This window comes from Heptranchias perlo, chromosome 18 (assembly GCF_035084215.1).
Source record: "Heptranchias perlo isolate sHepPer1 chromosome 18, sHepPer1.hap1, whole genome shotgun sequence".
NCBI classification, from domain to species: domain Eukaryota; kingdom Metazoa; phylum Chordata; class Chondrichthyes; order Hexanchiformes; family Hexanchidae; genus Heptranchias; species Heptranchias perlo.
This window is the reverse complement of record NC_090342.1, coordinates 12,038,353-12,060,376: the sequence shown is the minus strand read 5'-3', so window position 1 is coordinate 12,060,376 and position 22,024 is coordinate 12,038,353. Positions and strand designations below refer to the sequence as shown.

General features: G+C 41.8%; 1 protein-coding gene across 1 annotated transcript in view; it reads left to right on the top strand.

Moving 5' to 3' along the window:
* The window catches only part of LOC137334943 (monocarboxylate transporter 2-like), a 64,690-nt gene extending 45,417 nt beyond the window's left edge, over positions 1–19,273 (top strand). Inside the window, exon 5 of the mRNA XM_068000036.1 lies at positions 17,214–19,273. Coding sequence (XP_067856137.1) covers positions 17,214–17,530 — 317 coding nt within the window. The 3' untranslated portion in view covers positions 17,531–19,273. The remainder of the gene's footprint in view (positions 1–17,213) is intronic.
* The last annotated feature ends 2,751 nt before the right edge of the window (positions 19,274–22,024 follow it).

Below are 22,024 nucleotides of genomic sequence, written 5' to 3'. Positions count from 1 at the left end.
ACCCTTTAAAGTACCAGCCCACCGGGGAACATTTGCGATTTGATCTGCATGGTTTGGAGATAAAGGAGCATTAGCTTTGTGAAAAAATGTTAAAAAACTTCTTTCTTGACAAGCACCTGAGCTAGTGGCAGAAGTGCCATTGAAATTAGGCATCGCATTATTTACGTGATATTGTGGTGAGAATGATGCATGGCTCTCTTCCCTCAGGAGTAGAAAATATTTGATGACAAGTTTTTCATGAAAACGGTGCCCCTTTAAAAAGTCGTGAGAAAGACTGTGTGTAATATTTTTTGAGTATGACAGACATAGAGTTCCACCACTGAGACATTGCTGAGACTCTTGTTGCTAAGGTACCCGCTTTTCAGCTGTTGCTGCAGTCACCCTGCTTCTCACCTGCTCAGTGGAATAACATAAGAAATTTAAGTGCAGCGAATAAGACTGTTTATGCAACAAAGCTTATTCATTTATATTTTAACACAGCAATATTTTGAAGATCACCTTCAGTTCAACGTCTCACCATTTCCAATGCAGCGATGATCCTGATCTCAGCATTTCATTGTACAACCGCTTTTTCTCCAGTAAATTTGAGTGGATGTAGACTTTGGCTGTCAGTTTTGAATGACAATTGTCACAGCTTAGCATTTGCACGCTCAAAGTGATAGCACCAGCTGCTGAATGTTATCAAGTTGAGCATTACATGTGGAACAGTCGTTTAATGGACCCATAAAGCTAAACCTTTAAAAAAATGTTATCCACCTTGTTCAGGCACTGACATCTTATAGTGTTTCCTCTGTGTGTGTTAACAGTCTTGTAGATCATACACTGAATGGGTGATTACTAGTCCCTACCTTAGGACTGCAGGAATAATGGCTCCATTTCCGATTAACATCACCCTCTTGCTAAATGTTTGGGAGCTTTATGCGAGCTATGTGAGATGGGATATTGACCATGCTTGACTCCTGGTTCCACCCAGGTTCAATTTGCACTTTATCCCTCGACTACCCCTTTGGTCTTGCCTAAGATCATCTTGAGTTTACATAAGCACACATAAACATATACATATTGCTTCTAAGTTTCATTTGGTTAATACAGAAACCTACAGTGTATCGTAATATCAAAAAATCATGGATTTAAAAGATTTTTCAACTCTCCTTTTACTAATATCCAACTTGTGGATATTTTTGCTAAGTATTATTTCTCCCTAGCCCAATTTCATTGATAACTGATAGGAACCTAACCCTGAATTTTGGAAATTCAAAATACTATGTCTCTCTTTACTTTAATTTCAATCCTTCTGATTGGTATCAGTGCTTTCTGATTGTTTCATTATTTAGTCAGTTTCTCTATGGAGCATGTGTCAGTGCCTTGTTTAAAAGATCTTCTTACTCTCCTGAGCCACATTAACCGTTTCATGTTGTGCTGTTGTCAAGTAACTGAGCATGTCTGAGACCCATTCTTCAGTGCATCTTCATCACCCATTTCCGCACACGCAACATATCATATTAACTTTCTGCTGGCCAGTTCCTTTTCCCTGATGACATTTCCGAATGTGGTTCCAGGGCACATGTCATATGTGCAGTAAGATTCAATCCTGTAAGAACAACTGCTCTGTTTAAAGAGTGGTTCCAGTGGCACACCAGGCCATAGGCCTTTGTAATCATGTTCCTCATCCTGGTTTCCGTTTCCAATTGATGACAACATACATGTCCACTGTAGCCATTCTTGGGCTCTCAGCTTATCTGAATCAAAAGATCAGGGATTGTCTGGAGGTCTTTGCTTATCTCCCCCTGCCTAGTCCTGATGTCTCAGATAGTGGCCAGACTATCAAATGCAGTTTTCTCATTGTTCAGTGTCGGCAAGGACACAAATATCTCCAAACGAAAGCTATCAATTTACTATTCTCAACTACTCTTTCCTCACTTCACTAGGCTGTATATTTATACCATATTGATATCTTTTGGTAAATCATGCCCAGGTGATTTATTTATCCATAATCACTCAGGGTGATGACTTTAGAGAAATTCCCTTTTGTTGGTGTACTTTCTCTGTTTCTATCTTATATTCTCAATCACTTCCTCTCATCCAATTTTACATAACCCATTATATTACCATTTCATCTCATTCATGAGCCCTGGAGGAATTTTACTGTCCAATGCAATATTTACAGGCTGGTCCAGTAGCCCAATACATTTTTTTTGTTTATTTTACTTAAATTCTTCTTGGACCGCTTTGCATTATCCCAATTCGAGAGCAGTATGTCTGGACTGACAGGACTTGTCAACGTAAAATTTTATTTCCCTCCACAAAATACTTTCTTCCTTGATACACAGCATTGGATAGGAACCATTTAGACTAGACTTCTTTTATTTTAAAATATAATTTCATTATCCCCTTAAACTACAGGTAAATTTCCCCTTCTCGAATGCTTGAATAGCAACTCATATCAATTTATCTTTTCAATTTCAGAAACACATTATGTCCAGGCTTTGTGACTTTACAGTAGAGACAGAAGTGCTTGTAATTACTCTTAGATAGTAACCCTCACCCCTGCTCCTTTAAGCACTCTGTTTCAAGGGGTTAATTTGTCAATTCATGATTTCCTGATTTCATTCTGTCACCGTGGAGCTCTATTCAATTAAATTATGCCAATTATTTCAAAATAAAATGCAAAGGTCATTTCTTGGTGAATTAAAAACAGATGTCAGTGTCCTTGGAAGGAGTTAACTTCTTTGCAGAAACAAAACAACAATATCATCAGATGTACGCAGTGTTCTCAGCGTACCTCAACGTCACTTTTATGTAATTTAAAAAAAAATCTTTCGTGTCGGGAGATAGCATTTCAATTCGTTCATCTTAGTTTTTAGTTAGTCCAACATTTCCAGATTGTTGTCATAGAGACAGAAGATTTAGCCTGAACAAAATTACTTTTGGCAAAATGTTTTCAAACCTTTTTATCTACAAACGTTGCAGATCAAATTCCATTTGCTGTTAAAGCATTTGTAATATTTATTTAAGATAATACTTATTCAAGCTGTCATTGGACCAAGCTTTCTCCTCTCTGATGTTAGCTGGACGGATGTGTCCATTGGACAATCTCTTTTCTGAGTTCGATGGGGATGATCATTCATTTCTAATAACGGACCAATTTATCTATCAAATTTGCCTTTAATTTTACAACAGCTACCAAATGTGTTCGATCTCGGGACGGTTCCAAAGTTTTTTGTAAGAGATCAGCAGTGGGTAATGGTTTTCCACCCACTGAGGTGAACCCTCATTTCTCCCAGATAGCTAAATAATCAATCAGTGACAAGCAAGTAAAATGGCTGTCTGAGAAAATGGTCAGGGCTCGTTCCCTACATCCATCTGGAGGACATAGGCTGTGGCTAATTCAGCCTCCAGTTACATTCTTCAATGCACCTGACAGTAACAACTTGGTGGGGATGTGGGCGGTTATAAGTACGACTTTATTTAATCAGATGACATAGGCAAATTTGTTAGTGGCCCAGTCGACAGTTAAAAGGTGTTTCTCACAGGTGGCGAATGTCTATTCTGCTGATGACAGTGTTTGAGAGGCATATGCCACAGGCATCTGAACACCATGCCATTCTTGGAGCAAAACAGCCAACACTGCAATGTCACTGTTCACTACTTCGAGCGAGTATGGTTTGCCAGCCTTTGGGGTTTAATTTTAATCCACTCACTGTGATCATTTCTAACAGTTCTTTTAACAGATCATAATGATAAATGGAGGGGGAGTTGTGAAATCCCTGTGGTAAACAGATCCAGCTGTACTGTTGCCCCCATGGAGTGAAAACAAATTTTTGACTGGCACTGACTGGTCAATCTGTGCTACTCAATCTATTCTGCCAAACTCATTCTTGTGTTGTGCCCAAGATCTTTAGCAGTTGATCAAATTCTCTCCATTCGTGTCGGAGGCACACTGCTAGGTCATATTGACCTTGTATCTCTATCAGCAGCCGTCCTTGCGGAGAGTCTGCACCCATGTCCACTACCACATTGTTATTTTTCCATCCAGTCTACTCCTAAGATCCCATCATCCGTCTCCTGTCGTTTTTATGTCCACGTTACCGTGTGGTGAGTGTTTACATCCTTTTCTGTGACTTTCATCGCTACCAACTTCCCCGTATCTCCTCCTCCTCCAAATCCCCCGAGCCCTCTTTCATGGGGTGGTGCTGAGCTTTTTATGCTTCCACACTATGGGGGTGGGGGGGATGCTGGGGAAGGGTAGGATCAGAGTGAGCTAAACGCTTCTTCAAGAATTTTATTGCCTGTCTCAGAGTGTCGATCTCGGATTTTAATCTTTCCTCCAGCTCCTGTATTTTCTTTTGACAGTGGGTATGATCTCCCACTCCTGCTACACTATGCTGGTCACCCTGGTTTTTGACTTGGGACTTCTAGTAGGGCACTACTTAACTCATCTACTTTCTTTTATCACATTTCATTCTGACCTTCCTGTCATTGTAGTTCGGCATTACATGCTACTCATTTTCTGGCTCTATTTTGTACCTTCAGTTTTAAGGTAAATTACTGATGCGACCAAAGTCGCTTTGTAAGCAATTGTCTGAGCTAATTGATTTTCAACATCTAATTTTTGTTTCATTAACTTTTTGTTGAAGTCTCTCTCGGTTTCTATTTTAAGTTTTATAATTTGCTGTCCTTGCCATAACACAATTATAGCTTTCCAATTTTTCTTTTCCACATGCTTTTCATGGGTATGATCTTAACCAACTCTCCTAGCTGTTCTAGGTTTTCTGCTTTTTCTAGCAAGGAGATATGAGATATCCTTTATTTAATCTTTTCTGTTTTTCGGTCATTTTTCTAACCACAGCCGATCACAAGATAAAAGGGGTTCTGTCAGTTTTGCTAACAACTATCACATTTTAGTACAACCAAGATGACTATCCCAAAAGTATCAAAATTGATGCCCTGTACTTGGTAACAAGATATCATTCATCGATTTACAGTTACACAATATTAACTCCTTGCACATCAATTCACATTCACCAACACTCAACACAACTTCAATCAGATCAATTCACACTCACCAACACTCAACACAACTTCAATCAGATCAATTCACACTCACCAATACTCAACACAACTTCAATCAGATTAATTTTCATGGTGATGATCTCATGTCCAGAATTTGAGACTCTCACACTTTTGTACAAACCAGAACATACTGGAAATAAAAGTCTGGTTTCCACAGTTTGATAGATTAGTTAACCTCAATAACTCCAGTTTTAATTCAGCAATATCAAAATTAAACACAAGACAAAACAGATAAAATTATCAATATAGCACGTTCCTACTAAAACCCAGTAAATTACATCGTCTTTCATTTTGTTCTTCGACAGGCATATCTTTCCAAAAAATGTGAAAATACTGGAAATAACTGCTTTCACATCTAAACAAAATCGTTGTTACATTACACAAAAGAGGAAAACACATAACAAGCATTAAAAAGGGGCCGTAGCCTTCAACAGCGAAAAGAAAGCACTCACAATGAGGACAGGCTTTTTAAAGAGACAGTACACTGAAAACAGCAGAACACATTCTGTAGCTTGTGATCCTCTTCCTTTCTCCTTCTTGATTCCATCATAGAACTCCATTCTGAACCCACTCAAAGTCTCAAGCTTACAGTTTGTGTCCTCACCCAAGCCTGGTGTGGTGAAGATCCCTCCATCTTTCTTTTCATTCCTCCTTTTTAATTTCCAGTTTACAGAAGTTCTTATTTTAACTCCTCGTCCTCCTGCGCAATTTCTTTCCTGTTCTGTCAAGGGCATGCATGACCCTAACCTTGACTTCTCCATGTACATGTGGACTGTGGAGCTTAGACCATCAGGTGCACTCACCATAGTTCTCCCATGGGTCTGAGGTGTGGCTACCTCATTCGGTCAGAACCATATCCCCTGTCATCTCATCGGAATACAGTCAATTCTCTTAACTCAAGCTACCTCATACCTTTAAAATGCGAGCCCACCCAGGGACGTTTCTATGTTAGCAGATTTCTGTCACAACAATGGGTTGTTAATCCATCAACAATAACCTCCGATTGATTCTAGCCCGAGTAGTTATAAAATAGCAAGTTTAATAGATTGACTTACACAGCATTGTACTACAGCGGTCGTCAACATGACATTCAATGGTATTATAATACAACTGTCTACAGTTTACATTAATGACAAGCAATGAATACAACCTGATATGTCCACCGAACCCAAGTTGTTCAGACATAGCCTTCGCAGACTGCCCATGGCGATGGACTTCCAACCGTCCCCTCTTGAGAGCTCTAACTTTTGAGACGGAGCATGCCCTACCTTTGTATTATTCAGCTGTGTTGTTCTGTGCGTAAGCACCGCTGGTCTTATCTCCTGTTCGTAAACCATTCTACTGTGCTGACTTTCCAAAAGCCACCAAGGATTGTTTAATGTCATAGTGTTAATGTAGCCTTTTACCGTTATCAGGTCTTAGTTTGTTTATACTAGGTTAGGACACCCTGTCTCGTGAAACTTACTGTTTTTACTATTCAATGCCTCAGCACTCTTTCAATGACCACTTGAGTTTCTGTAAGTTATTTTCCTCAGAGATGAGGACCTTTGCCCTCCTATTTTCTATGCTTGTTTTAAACCATATTTTTACACCTTCAAAACTGTGGTATATGAATAGAGGCCAGCCCTCCTTACACTCAAACATGTGAATTCTTTTGCCCACATCTCCCGCAGTAAAGGTGTGCCACTTTGCCCCTCTGGTCACAAATCTCTTATGTCAGGGCGAAGTCTGTGCAGGTAAGCAATGCTGAAAGTGCCAGATTGCAAAATGGTACACCTGACCTAACTGTTGCTGGTGCATGGTGATGTATTTGTCTGACACTGCCCTGGCCAAAGTCATGAATTCTCTTTGACTGTCATCATAATAGACTATCCCTCCTTGTCCTCCTCGGCCTCTCTGCAGCATTATATACGGTTAACTACGCTTCCTTCTCATTGCCTTTGTTCTGCAGCTGCACGGACTGCCCTTGATTGCTTTCACTCTTACCATTCTGAGCAAGACCAGTGCATCTCCAGCAATGGATTTTCTTCCTGTCCACACACTATCACCTCCAGAATCTCCTGAGGGTCTATCCTTGCTCCCTTCGCCCCCCACCCCCATCCCTTTCCTCATCTACATGCTGCTCCTCGATGGCATCATCTACAGGCACAGACTCAGTTTCCAGATATATATGCTGACAACATCCAGCTCTACCTCTGCACCACCTCCCTCGATCCTATGACCACTTCTGGACTGTCAGACTGTTTGTTCTGTTGCCTGTACTACTTCACTAAGTCCAAAGTTCCAATAATTGAACTTCAGAAAGATCAAAGCTATTGTTTTTGGCCCAGCCATATACTCCACTCATGCCACTGACTCCATCTACCTCCCTGGCCAGTTGTTCTGGTTGAAACTAACTATATGAAATATTGGCATCCTGCTCAACTCAAATCTGAGCATCAAATCCACATTCTTTCCATTGTCAAAGCTGTTTGTTTTCATCTCTGCATCTTTGCCCGCCTCTGCCCCTATCTCAGCCTCTGCGCCACTGAAACCCTTAACCATGGTTTTGTCACCTCTAGAAACGTTCTCTCCAGTGTTCTATTTGCTGGCCTTGCACATTCTGCCCTCCATAAGCTCCATTCAGCTGCCTGAATTCTGTCCCACTTGCCTATCCTCGCTGACCTACACTGACTCCCTGTCACCCAACTAATTAAGTTTACAATCCTCATCTTCAGATTCCTCCATGGCCATGCACCATCCTAAGTATGCAACATTCTCCAGCTCTATATTTCAACCAACCGTGGCCTTCCCCCCATCATTCATTCCATCATGGGTGACCTAGCCTTCAGCGGCCTTCACCCTATGTTGTCTGATCCAGCACTCAAGAAAATTTACAGAAAAACCAGCCCTAAAGTCCCTAATAATTCTAATAATTTATCTTAAATGTGTGTATTCATCTGTACATTTTATTAAGTCAGGTATCAAGTGGGACAGCAACTCCTGGTTTACTCCTAAGCTTCCAATTACAGGCTTGTACTCCTGGAAGCATTTAGCCCAGTTTATGTGATCTGCATACCCATGCTATCAATTCACATTTTTAAAACTGTGCAAAAACTAACAATTGCTTATCTGAGGAATGATCTACTTCCTATGCATGTTATTTGCAGCAAAGTTTTAAAGGGTTAAGAACATGTTTACAATATCATGAAGATAATTACCAGAGGAGACACTTCCCTAGATACAAAACTAAAATACGAGTATATTTACATTTAGTTGAGCAAATGTCACATGGGTTCTAAGAATGCCATCTTGTGGTTATATTGTATTAACATGTTCTGTTCCCTGTTGAAATTTTTTTCCCTCAATTTTAATTGATTATTTTCCTCAATTTCAAACCATAAATGGATTTGAGACGACAATAGCAATGACAACTTGCATTGATATAGCACCTTTAACGTAGTAAAACATCCCAAGGCTCTTCACAGGAGCGATTATCAAATAAAATTTGACACCGAGCCACATAAGGCGATATTAGGACAGGTGACCAAAAGCTTGGTCAAAGAGGGAGGTTGTAAGGAGCGTCTTGAAAGAGGAGAGAGAGGTAGAGAGGCGCAGAGGTTTAGGGAGGGAAATCCAGAGCTTAGGGCCGAGGCAGCTGAAGGCACGGTTGCCAGTGGTGGAACGAAGGGAATCGGGGATGCACAAGAGGCAAGAATTGGAGGAGCACAGAGATAGCGTAAGTTTGTAAGGCTGGAGGAGGTTACAGAGATTGGGAGGAGCGAGGCCATGGAGGGATTTGAAAACAAGAATGAGAATTTTAAAATCAAGGCGTTCCTGGATCAGGAGCCAATGTAGGTCATCGAGCATAGGGGTCTTGGGTGAATAGGACTTGATGCGAATTAGGATATGGGCAGCAGAGTTTTGGATGAGCTCAGGTTTATGGAGGGTGGAAGATGGGAGGCCGACCAGGACAGCAGTGGAATAGTCAAGTCTAGAGGTAACAAAGGCATGGATGAGGGCTTCGGCAGCAGATAAGCTGAGGCAGGGGCGGAGACGGGCGATGTTATGGACGTAGAAGTAGGCGGCCTTGGTGATGCAGTGGATATGTGGGTGGAAGCTCATCTCGGGGTCAAATAGGATGCAAGGTTGCGAACGGTTTGGTTCAGCCTCAGACAGTGGCCAGGGAGAGGGATGGAGTCGGTGGCTAGGGAGCGGAGTTTATGGCGGGGACCAAAGACAATGTCTTCAAAAGGTTTCTTTTGCTCATCCAGTGCTGGATATTGGACAAGCAGTATGACAAATCAGAAACAGTGGAAGGGTCAAGGGAGGTGATGGTGAGGTAGAGTTGGTGGTGAGGTATAGACTGCAGATAAAAAGGTTAAATCCACAGAATTATGTATTGTGAACTATATAATTATTAAATATGAAGAAGCAGAGAGTCATTTATGAATTGAAACTATGTGGCCATTTGGTCAAATGTGCTAACACCGTTAAGGTGCCACTTTCAGCTGCTATTGATGTTTTCTCCAAAACACTGCATCACCTCAATAGCAGAGTTATTACAATATGAATTACCAATGTAACAGGTCCTACCATAACTGAGATATGCATTATTACATAAGATAACAAACTGAAAGAAAAAACCCTATCTTCCCGCAAAAAAAATGAACCAACCCTCCGAGAGACACAATCAATATTTTTGCATTTGTTTCTTCGCAATACTTCTGCCTCAATTTTAAAATTCTCATCCTTATTTTCAAATCCCTCCATGGCCTCTCCCCTCCCTATCTCTGTAACCTCCTCCAGCCCTACAACCCTACGAGATCTCTGCACTCCTCCAATTCTGGCCTCTTGCACATCGCCGATTTTCATCGCTCCACCATTGGCAGCCGTGCGTTCAGCTGCCTCGGCCCTAAGCTCTGGAATCCCCTGCCTAAACCTCTCTCTTTCTCTCTCCTCCTTTAAGATGCTCCTTAAAACCCACCCCTTTGACCAAGCTTTTGGTCACCTGACCTAATATCTCCTTATGTGGCTTGGTGTCAAATTTTGTTTGATAACGCTCCTGCAAAAGTGCCTTGGGAGGTTTTACTACGTCAAAGGCGCTATATAAATACAAGTTGTTGTTGTTGTTGTTGTTGAAACCTGCGGTTGCTAATACCTTGTCACCAACATCTATGGTAGCTTTCCGTACAAGTTATTGGGAATTCACAATTGCCGGTAATCAAAACTGTACACGATAGGAAGAGCAGACAGGCAGGAGGGTGCTTAATACATTGGCGGGGCTCACACAGTGTGTAATGTGTAAATCACGTGAACTTCCCTTTCCTGTCCTAAGGCGCCCTCTAAACCCCTCACTTGCTCTACTTTCTGCATCTTATGTTGCTTGGACATGTGATAATTTTGAAGAGCAGCTGAGGTGGGCCAAAGGGAGCTGATCCCTCTACTAATTAAAAGCTCTGTCTTTTCTGGTTGTGCACCAGCAGTTGGTCCAGGTTGTCACGTTGCTCCTGAAACTGATGTGAAGCATAAAGGCTAATAACACTGGTTCAGCTTCCATCTCCAGTCAGTGCTCCACCCCTCCCCCCCCCGCCCCCCCCGTACACCATGTAGTTTAGGCGCTGCACACATCCATACTGAAGAGTTCAGCTGCAGATCATCAGGCTGCTGTTCAATAATTCTGCAACACATTTCAGCTTTTAAAAAATTTGTTCTTTGGGACGGCACTGGCAAGAGGGCATTTATTGCCCATCGCTAGTTGCCCTGAGGGCATCAGGGCTCAACCACGTAATGTGGGATGGGAGTCACGTGTAAGCCAGATTCAATTTCACAACTTACCATGGTGGGATTTGAACTCATGACCTCTGGGTTGTTGGCCCAGTGCCATAACCACCCCCCTACCATCATCATTTTTAAAAATGAGTTGAAGTTTTGATTTTTTTTGTTTGTTTCTTCCCCTCATTGGTATTCAGTCTGCTCCAGCTGGGAAGAGGGAGCACTGTGGATTTTTTTTTTAATGACAGATCAGTAGCTAGACCATATCCTTTCCTTATTCCTTTTCTAATACACTTCACCTCTCAGAAGGAGGATGCAAGTTCTTCCTTCTGTGGCATTCCCCATATGGTGTACTCCCAGCCTCAGTCTTTGGGGAGACACTCAGATGTAACTCTTCCCTAGAGAAATGGAAGAAAAATAATTTGAGCTGTACAATTCCCAGTATCTAACTCAAGAATAAAGCATTTATATTGCAGTACCATGATTCTCCAATGCTTGATGCCGAGTCTGATGCTGTTAAAACCACCTCATTTATATTCAAGTGTGGTTTCTACAGCATCGGATCAACATTTAAACTACAAGTGATTTTTTTTTCTTTGGTCAGCCAGGTGTTTGATATATATGGAACCCATCACCATGTTTGAGTTTCTGAACAAAGCCCCTGAAAAATCTACCAGTAGAATTCTCTTTGCCTGATATGGCGACAGCACTCTCTGCCAATAGGGACATACTCCGCTTACCTAAGTCCAGAGAGTGTAGGCATAGGTAGGTACAGCACCATCAGTAAGTGCAGGAGTGTTGATGGAGTTTAACTAGTTAAAACCATGTAACCTATCAGACAGACCACTAGTAAGTTTCATGCTGCTTATCCAATTATGATCACCCTACCCATTAAGGCAGTGTCTTGCAGGGTTATCCAGCACTGAGTTGGAAGAATCCTAGTTCCTTGTCATTCCACGGTAGGTGGCAGATCGTTGTAAAAACCTAATCGGTTCACTTACGCCATTCAGGAAAGGGAATCTGCCACCCTTACTCAGTCCGGCCTACGCTGCGGTTGACTTAATGTCCTCAGGGATAGGCAATAAATGCCAGCAAGGCCCAGATCCTGAGAACAATTTTTTTTAAATGTGGTAGGGTGTGGGATCAGGCCCCTATTTTGACTCTTCTATCTGGAAGAGATGTTGAGTATAGAACAGCTACTTTCTCAATGACAGAAGAAGGAAAGTCGAGGGCAAGCCAGTTAGACACTGGGTGCCTGAAATGGAGCGAATCATAGAATCTTACAGCATAGGAGGAGGCCATTTGGCCCATCGTGCCTTTGCCGGCTTTTTGAAAGAGCTACCCAATTAGTCCCACTCCCTTTGTTCTCTTCCCGTAGCCCTGCAAATTTTTCCTCTTGTGCACCTCCCAGCAAGAAGCTTAAGACCGATAATTTGGGACAATCATCAGGAGCGGGTACCTCAAAAAAAAAACAATAATCTAGATACACATAGGGAGACATAAAATTTTAAATGGTGGAACTTCTAATTCCTAAATATGCTGGGTTATGAAGTGCCATTCCCTATCTCTGTATTTAACAACACTTTACTGCCCTGTTTATTGAGCGTTAATGTCCCTCACCTCGTTGACCATAAAAATCCCATTTTAAAAAAGAAAAGCCTGTCGGAGGTGCCGTCTTTCGGATGAGATGATAAACCAAGGCCCCATCTGCCCTCTGATATAGACGTGAAAGATCCCATTGCACTATTTCAAAGAAGAGCAGGGGAGTTCTCCCCGTTGTCCTGGTCAATATTTATCCCTTAACCAACATTACTGAAACAGACGATCTGGTCATTGTCACATCGCTGTTTGTGAGACCTTGCTTGTGCGCTGTAGTTGTTGCTGCAGTTTATTTTTTAGTCTAACTGGTGCAGGTAATAGGATTCACACTATGAGACAAGAAGTCCTAGCAAATCCTTTCTGATAAAGTTGCTTGATTTCCTTCAGCATGGTATTTACAGACCCAGTCACTGTATTACATGTTTGAGCAGTTCTTTTGCTCACAGAGTAAAGTATGTCTGTCATTTGAGTATGTGTGAGCACTTGCCAGTCTCTTTGGACTCAGATGAAGTGCCATGCACTCAAAAGCGTCAGGCAATGACCTCGGAATGACTAAGCACTCATGTTGTCACTAGAGGAGAGGTTATAATTTCACAAATTGTCAGCAGTGCTCGTTGTTTGCCAGAATTAGGTTGTTACCTTGACCTCCAAAGATGGTCATGCTACCTGTTGGCACTACTTTTATCCTCTGTATAAAGCATTTTGTTTGAGCCCAATGCAAAAGGCGTATTCTTTTATTTAACAGGAATTGCATGCTCAACGAGGTGAGGGATGTTAGTGATGAGAAATGGAAGACTTTCCATTTCAGGCACCCAGTGTCAGCATCAAGTACTCCCAGGTCAAGTACAGCACAACTAATTGCGGAGCAAAGCTCCATCTACTCTGTCTGAACAATGCATCAATTTAGTGGAAGTTAGTGACAGTTCTGTGCTGCGTACACATACTTACAGAAAAGTGGATTGAGAGTACCCAAGCTCATTCCACATAGGAGTCTTATAGTTCAGAGGTAGCCCTCTTGCCACTGAATCAGGAGGTTGTGAGTTCAAGTCCTATGACAAAGCCTTGAGCACAAAATCTAGGCTGACACTGCAGTGCAGTACTGAGGGAATGCTGCACTATTGGAGTTGCTGTCTTTCGGAAGAGATGTTAAACCGAGGCCCCCAGGTCGATGTAAAAGATCCCATGGCACTATTTTGAAGAAAAGCATGGGTGTTCTCCCTGGTGTCCTAACCAATATTTATCCCTGAACCAACATTACTGAAACAGGTTATCTGGTCATTATCACATTGCTGTTTGTGGAACCTTGTTGTGTGCAAATTGGCTAATGTGTTTCCTACATTACAACAGTGACTACACGTCAAAACAAAAGTACTTAATTGACTGTAAAGTCCTGAGATAATGAAAGACGCTATATAAATGCAAGTCTTTCTTTTCTTTCATACATTGCACCATACACTTCTTCCCAAATGTTTGTAATTTCTCTAGCAACAAAGAAAGCCATAGACAATATTTGTCTTGTGTAGTTTCACTGCATGAAGAGAAGATAGGGGATCTACAAACGATGTGTGTTGCATTTGGAGAGAGGGAGAATGGTATTTCAGAGACTGCTGTGATGAGCGAGTTCCTGTCTTGTAATAAAGCTGCAGTGTCAGCTTTACACTGCACTGAGGTGGAACTCTGAATCAGCTCCTTGTGTTTCAAACGGCAAGTTAGGTGACAACTTCTGGGATTGATTGGCAGCTTTGAGAAAATGTTGGGCTGCTGTTCTACATCTGAGATGACAAACAATGGTGACTCTTCACTTAACTATTTGCAGTGAGATGCTTTCGGATCAGGCAATATCGAGGGTGAGAGAGAGTCTATTGGGCCTGACTGTGCACAGTGAGCTGCCTGGAAAATAGGACCAAGCTGCATCTGAGTTCGAACACCCAATTGTAGTGATCTCAACACGTCCAGTGAGGTGGGACGAGGAGCTAGAGGATGATTCTGACTGAGTGGGAGCAACTCTTCTCAAATTTTCATTTTTGTTTTATAGTTCGAGATTTGTTTTTTAAAGATCACTAGTAACAGGGGGCCTTTGATGTTTTACTGACCAGTTGTTTTTGTTTGTTCACTTTTTCACTCATCCTTTGTTATAGGAAGTGATATATGGGCTGGTTTATGCGCCACTAGTGTAATGTCACAGGAAGAAAGAAAGAACTTGCATTTATATAGCGACTTTCACATCCTTGGGCAATCCCAAAGTGCTTCACAGCCAATAAAGTACTTTTGAAATGTAGTCACCTTTGTAATATAGGTAAACACAGCAGCCAATTTGCACATATCAAGGTCCCACAAACAGCATTAAGATAAACAATCAGAAAATCTGTTTTAACAATGTTGGTTAAGAGCTAATTGTTGGCTAGGACACCGGAACAACTCCCCCACTCTTCTTCGAATAGTGTCATGAGATGGTTTACGTCCATCTGTGAGGGCAAATGGGCCCTCAGTTTAACGTCTTATCTGAAAAGCCACATATCCGACAGTACAGCACTCTCTCAGAATTGCACTGAAATGTCAGCCTATATTGAAAAACTCGCATTTATATGTCACCTTTCATGTCCTCAGTACACCCCAAAACACTTCACATCCTATTAATTACTTTTTGAACGTTAATAAGTATTTTGTAGGCAAACATGGCCGCCAATTCGCACATCACATGGTTCTACAAAACAGCGAGGACTCGAATGACCAATTAATCTCTTTTGCTGGTGTTAGTTGAGGGATGAGATCTTTCACGTCCACCTGAACAGGCAGACGAGGCCTCAGTTCATATCGTATCTGAAAGACAGCTCCTCCGACAATGCAGCACTCTCTCAGTACTGCATTGAAGTAGCAGCCTGGATTATGTGCTCAAATCCTGGAGTCGGCTTGAACCCACAACCTCCTGACCGTGGTGAAAGTGCTACCACTTATCGAAGCTGATACTCAGTGGGAGTTTGAAAACTGCTGCGTTTGGCATCAGCTTTAATGTTACGAAACTATGATATCCTCTAACCAACATTCGAATTTCCCTCTAGTTTAAGTGTCAGTGGAATATGTCAATAAATTATCAAATGATCTTCGCCCACGTTTTAGAATTTCCTCCTCGTGTCAAAATGTAATGATATAACGCAGCTCCCCTCAATGGTACCGATCCAGGGCTGTACAGTAATAGGACTCTGTCTGTATTTCTGCTCACTAAACAGAAAGATTAACTCATCAAAGGTTCATTGTAAAGATGCAAGATCTCTTTAGAAACAGATCGGGATGTTAAAAATAGTGTTTAAAATGGGAATAAAAATTAAATTTAAACTTTAAAATGGTTGCTTGGCTGCTAACAGCCATTCAGCATTTTCTTTGTGACTGGTCTACATTTCCAAACAAAATCAGGTCTGCGGAGAAGTCTGGTTGACTTTGAATTTGGGCAACACAAGGATTTCAGTTTGAACAACAAAAAGGATATTTGTTGTTTAAAGGAACAATGGGCCTGATTTTAGCCTGAGGGCAGGCGGGCGGAATTTCTGTCAGGAAACCCGGAAGTACGGGTTTCCCAGACGTCCTTACAATTTTGGCGTAAGGACGTTGTTTTATTCTTTTTTACCGGTTTCCCATTCGACAGGCTGGCTCTCGGTCAGACGGGAGAAGAGCCAGGAAGAGGATGTGTTCAGGTAAATGCTAGATGGTGGGGGGGGGGGGGAGGGGGGGCGTCGGGGGTCACTGGGAGGGGGGCTGACAGTCATCAGGGGTGGGGGGGTGTCAGTCATTGGGGAGGGGGTCAGTCACCAGGGTGGGTCAGTGGTCACCGGGGTGGGGGGGGGGGGTCAGTCATTGGGAGGTTGTCATCAGAGGGGAGTCAGTCATCGGGGGGTCGGGGGTCACTGTGGGTGGTGGTGGTCAGACATCGGTGGGGGAGGTCAGGATTGCGGGGTTAGAGATCTTGGTGGCGGGTCAGAGATCTTGGTGGGGGGTCGGAGATCGTTGGTGTTGGGGGGTTCAGAGATCGTGGGGGTGGTCGCTGCAGGTAGGCTTGTTGGGCCTGGGGGAAGCACTCCTGATCCTCTAGGCCCACAGGCTGTGCTATAAAAGGTACTTACCTGCAATTTCGGGCCTTCTGACCTCTTCTCACATGGCGTGAAGGAGAAGGCCCAGGAATCCCGGCCCCCAGAGGCTAAAATCAAAAAAGCTTTGAAAATGGAGGCCCACAGACTTCTTAAAAGGTTTTAATGCCCGACCCGCCTCCTAAAAGCGGGTTGGTTGTCCGCCCATCGTCCCGCCCCCGTGAAAACCGGAAATGGGCAGGTTGGAGGGGGGGTTGGGGGCGGGTTTTAGATTTTTGCAATTGTTACTGGCCCCCCCCCCCCCACTGGCCCCCAACCCACCCGGTTTCCCAGGCTAAAATCATGCCCAATGTTTCCATGTGTCTGTGTTTGAGGGGGTGGGGGGTAGGGGTAGAGGGGCAGAGGGAGTGTTGAACAAACCTTTCTTGTTTGGATAAAGCCAAAAAGCCAGAGGAGCTCTGAGGCAATTTTATTGCGATGATACACTCTGATATCATTTACATCAACAGACTATCCGAAGAGAGTTACCACTGACGTTAAATATAACGCCAATCGGAAAAATCAGGCCTGCGTTTGTAAACCAGTTTATCGAGCACTTTCCTCATGAAGTGCCCCTTCAAAGTAGATTCGTTTATAGCCTTGTTTTGGATACTCTGAAGCGGTGACATTTCATTTGTTAAACACAAGATAATCATTTTTGTCTTTCAGGATTGTTGGTGGACTTAACTCAAGATTACAGGTGCATGTACTTTGTCTGTGGAAGCATCGTGATTTTAGCCAGTATCTATTTATTTATTGGAAATTTCATTAACTACCGGCTCCTGGAGAAGGAGAAGAGGATGGAAGAGATGAAGGAGGAGGAGAAGAAGGAGAGCATAAAGGCACCACCAGACGATGCAGATGAGATTATAATCTCTGAACTAAAAGATGCCGTCGATAGTGTGCCAGACAGTTGCACTGATGAAATTGCAGTCAATCCTCAGGAGATGTCAGAAAATCCCTCGGAGAAGGAAACTTATATTTAATGCGACGCCCTGACCTGTTTTTACTCCCAGTGTGCACTTGGAATTGAGTGTCAGAATTTTCAATTCACTTCAGAAGATCATATGTCAGTCTCCAGGTAGATTCCCAGGGCTCCAATAGGGGTCAGTACTTTCAGCTGCATAAACTCCAATGTTATTCATTAAACCGTTGAGTCCTAAGGGTAACCCTTCTAGTCACACGTGTTATCCTAGTTTAAAGTTCTTCAGGGGGATACAGATGATTCTGCTTTTGCCCTGCATCTCTGTATCGGTGCACTGTTAATGAAAGATGCCATTATTTAGCAGGGTGCAGGGGAACGAAGTGTTCAAACGGGTTAATATGCAGGAGGAGAAATTCTCCTTCAACTTTTCCTTCTAATTGCTCACCTCGGTAACCTGCTATTATGCAGACATTTTAAATCCATACCATGATTGTTGTAGCTAAGCAATTTTAATAGTCTGTCAGCAAAACAAATGGAGCCAGTAGTTCTTTCCTGATCGAGCTCAATTTGATGTTACTATGCACTAATTTTTTTAATATATATATATATAAGCGGTTTATGGAATCTGTGCTCGGAACTGCAAAATTATAATAATAGGGTATTGCAACCTCAGCACAATCAGATTACAAACTGCATGCGAAAGAGTCAGCAGTATTTGCTTAGCTCAGAAGAGGGCACCATTCTAAGAACAATCGAAGATTAGCTCCCATTCTTCTTCACAAAGAGATGACCCTTGCTAATCAAGTCTCTACAGACTTGAATGCAACCTTTCATTAAGTTTGACTTTCAGGAAACCTAATGAAGAGCGAAGAGGCCTTGCTTTCACTGTTCTCTTGTTTCTAGATTAAATAGATTAAAGTCTGGTAAATGAACTAAATTGAGCTCTGCCACTCAAAAGGATTTTAACTAGATATAAGAGAGAATTTGAGCCTAGATTTTCTAATCAATGTTGTTTTAGCACCGGCGGTAACCTATTTATTTTCAAAATAATGCCAATCAGAAAATCTAAGCTCTAGTATTCATCTGCAAATGAAATCAATGTTGAATTAACCCTAGAGTTTAAAGTTCCTAAGTGAAATTAATTTGGGCAGTCTCCATCCAATTCTTAGTGGCAATCGGCCCACAGCACAACACTGCCTCCATTTTGGCACCAATTAACACTGCGTCAAATTTTGTCTGATAATCACTCCTGGGATGTTTTACTACGTCAAGGTGCTATATAAAAGCAAGTTGTTGTAAATTGGCTATCTCACTCAAAAAGCCACAGGATGGCTAGTATCAGAATTGGTTAAATAGCACTGATGCGCTCTTCTCTGGTTAGGGCTGAGGCACTCTGTTGGGGTGGGGTAAAGTGAGCATTAAACCACATTTACCTGCACCATTTCTGACCCGGAGGTGCTAATTTGAGACACCGGGCACCTGAAAGCTAAAGTGCTCCATTACCTCGCACCAACGCCTCTCACTTTCAGCAAATAATTCACACAAGAAAAACCTTCGAATTTTTAAAAAGAGATTTGTATTATAATTCTATTAAATCTAGGTCTGTGCCATTAGTTTTGATTTTAATTAAGGTTTTTGGTTTGTATTTAAATAATTATATTATGGTATTTTCATGACACAGCACAATATTTTATGATGCAACAGTTTTTTCTTAATAGAAATCTACTCTGAACAAATAAATTGTGAATGGAGTAAGTGGAAGGCCTCAGTAAGCCTCGCTCATATTGTGATGATATGAAGGGATCTCAGAGGGATTTTTCCAAAGAGGGAGGGGAGGAGAGGGGGAAGGGGAAGGGGTAAGGAGGAGGAGGATGAGAGGGAGGGAGTAAGTGTTTAGACATGATGTTCCAGCCATCATGAGGTGTGGGGCAGGCTTGATGGACCAGCTGGTCAATTCCTGCCCGTCAATTTTGTATGTTCATATGATGTAAATAATTACGAGAGCAATATGGTGCAACTCTCTCTTTGATTTACTTTCCTTCCCAGTGGGGAAGTGTCTAAACCATGCTCAGCACCTCCTCACAGCAACACAACTGGGAATGACCACTCATGACTTGGAGATATGTGGACATGTTCACACAATGCTTATTTCAGTTATTAATGTTATGCATTGATCCATGGTTATAACGAGATTAGGGCTAGGAAGAACCTTAGATACCTCCCAAATTTAACACTGCCTCTTTACTTCTTGGCAACAGTGTTACTGGTGACCAGGAAAGTTCTAGAAGTACCTGCAATATTTGGTATTTAATCTAATTACAGGCAATCTAGTTCTGTTTATAACCACAATATAATGACACACTGTGTATCGGAGATTGATCTTTCCAATCTCAAAATGTTTTTCAAATACAAACACTATCTTAATAATTGAAGCTATGATCAAATAGAGAAAAATGATATCCTGTTCATCTCCTATCAAACAATATTGCAATTCAAAACATCATTCATGCAATATTGTGGCTTGTGACCCTCACTGCTGTTGTCAGGTAATGCAGTCAGTGCCATTCGGTTAAAGAAGGAAATGATTCATGGAGGTAAGTCTAATGAATAGTAAAGAATTTGCTTTTGTTTTTTAAAAAAAACATTCCTACGTACTGGGCTCCAGTGAGCAGCCATGTATGTCCTCTGTTTTTCAGTAACAGAAAGCAGCGAGCATGCTGAAGTGAGTGTGAGCCATGAGGAGTCTCCTGGAGAAGGTCCACTTCCTATCGACTGGTGCTTGCGCCTTTTGCTTTGCTATCACACAAATATAGGGCATCAGCTTGGGATTCCCCTCAATCTTTGGTGAGGTTTTACTGAAATGTAGTACAAACATGTTGAAGTCTGAGAAAAGGAAAAGGCAATTCATGATTGGCCAAAATCAATGGACCATCTTGGCAGTACTCCAGTGCATGTGCTTCAAAATAAAGGACATACCGAGCTCTACTTCTCTGTGTCTTGTAAATTGGATTTTTTAAAGTGTGAAAACAGCTATTGCAGCATATCAAAGGTATAATTTCTTACCTTCTGTAGTACTATCACTTCGACTCATCACTCTTCAAACAAGATCTACTTATTGGTTAAATCTTCTAGTAGTGTATGGTCAATGAAGACTTAAAATGTTGAGTTTTGTGGGGACGGGTTGCTTTGAATTGCATTAGCCTGTCTTCATTTAGAGACATCAATTGCAGAACAGTTTGAAGAGGTAGTCTCATACATTTTTCAATGTTTCCACTCTAAAGCCTGGAGCAGTGGTTATGTGGCAACTTTGTAAGCCTAAAGAAGAGCTGAATGTTGTCATTTAATGTTGTCAGCATTAGAAATGTTTAATATAGATGGACCAATATGTTAACCCCCTTTGCAGGCACAAACCTAGACTTACAAATGAATAGGCTACACCCCGATGCTATTAGCCTCCATTTCTACTTGGGCAGCTGAGGTCATTTTTGTTCGAAGCAGCATTAGTTCACAGCTGGGCTTCATTTTTGGAATGAAATAGATGTGACTTCAATAATAAAAAAAAGACTTCCATTTATACAGCGCCTTTCACGACCTCAGGGTGTCCCAAAGCACTTCACAGCCATGAAATACTTTGAAGTGTAGTCACTGTTGTAATGTAGGAAATAACATGAGTAAAATTATCTTCCCCCTCCTTTATCAATAATTATGAGACAAATGATGAGTTTACTATTACCAGAGCCTGATGTGAATGGTTGGCTAATGGTTGAAATGTCATTCACCCATTGAGTTTGAGAGGACAAAGAGTTGAGGAGGGTGTTAGAGGACTTCATGTGTTAGCCATTCAAAGTGATTTGCACATAGATGTAATGGTTAAGTAACTGTGCAATATATGCAATAGTTATTCCAAAAGTTCAAATTAAAACATAAATACTCTTTTAACATTAACATGCATTGTTTTCTATGATTTTAATTTTTGAAAATGTGTGAATTGTTCATTTGCTGTCCATATACGTTAGATTTACACAAGCCAGCACTTAGTTTTGAACATGTAATGATTTCAGATAGAAGGTGTAAATATGCAATTTATTGTTAACTCCAGCGACTGCACAGTATGTCTGCTGTGTATTAATTAGAACAGTTCAACAGTATTGTCTATGGAAAGGCTCCCTTTCTCTTTATTCACAGAGTTCCCCACCTGAATGCCTAGAAAATGGGGTCAAACTTAGCAAAAGCAAATCAGAGAAGCCCACTTAAGATCAACTCTAACAAAATGACATTTTCCCTTGTACAAATGTATTTCCATTTCCTCAAAAAGTATTAAGATCCAATCAAGCTTAAGGCCACCATTTTAATCCATTGGTTAAGTCCTCTACCACAATAATTTATTGAGCCCTGCTTCCACGCCAGGTCTTCCGACTGCCAGTATAGCCCAACAATGATTCCATCCCAAATCCCGCAGCCAGGGTCATAAGTATAAAGGTAGGTACCTGCCCCGTTTACGGCAATCCCTTGATGTCCACCTTGCTGGAGGCCAAGAATACTGGAGCAGACCTTT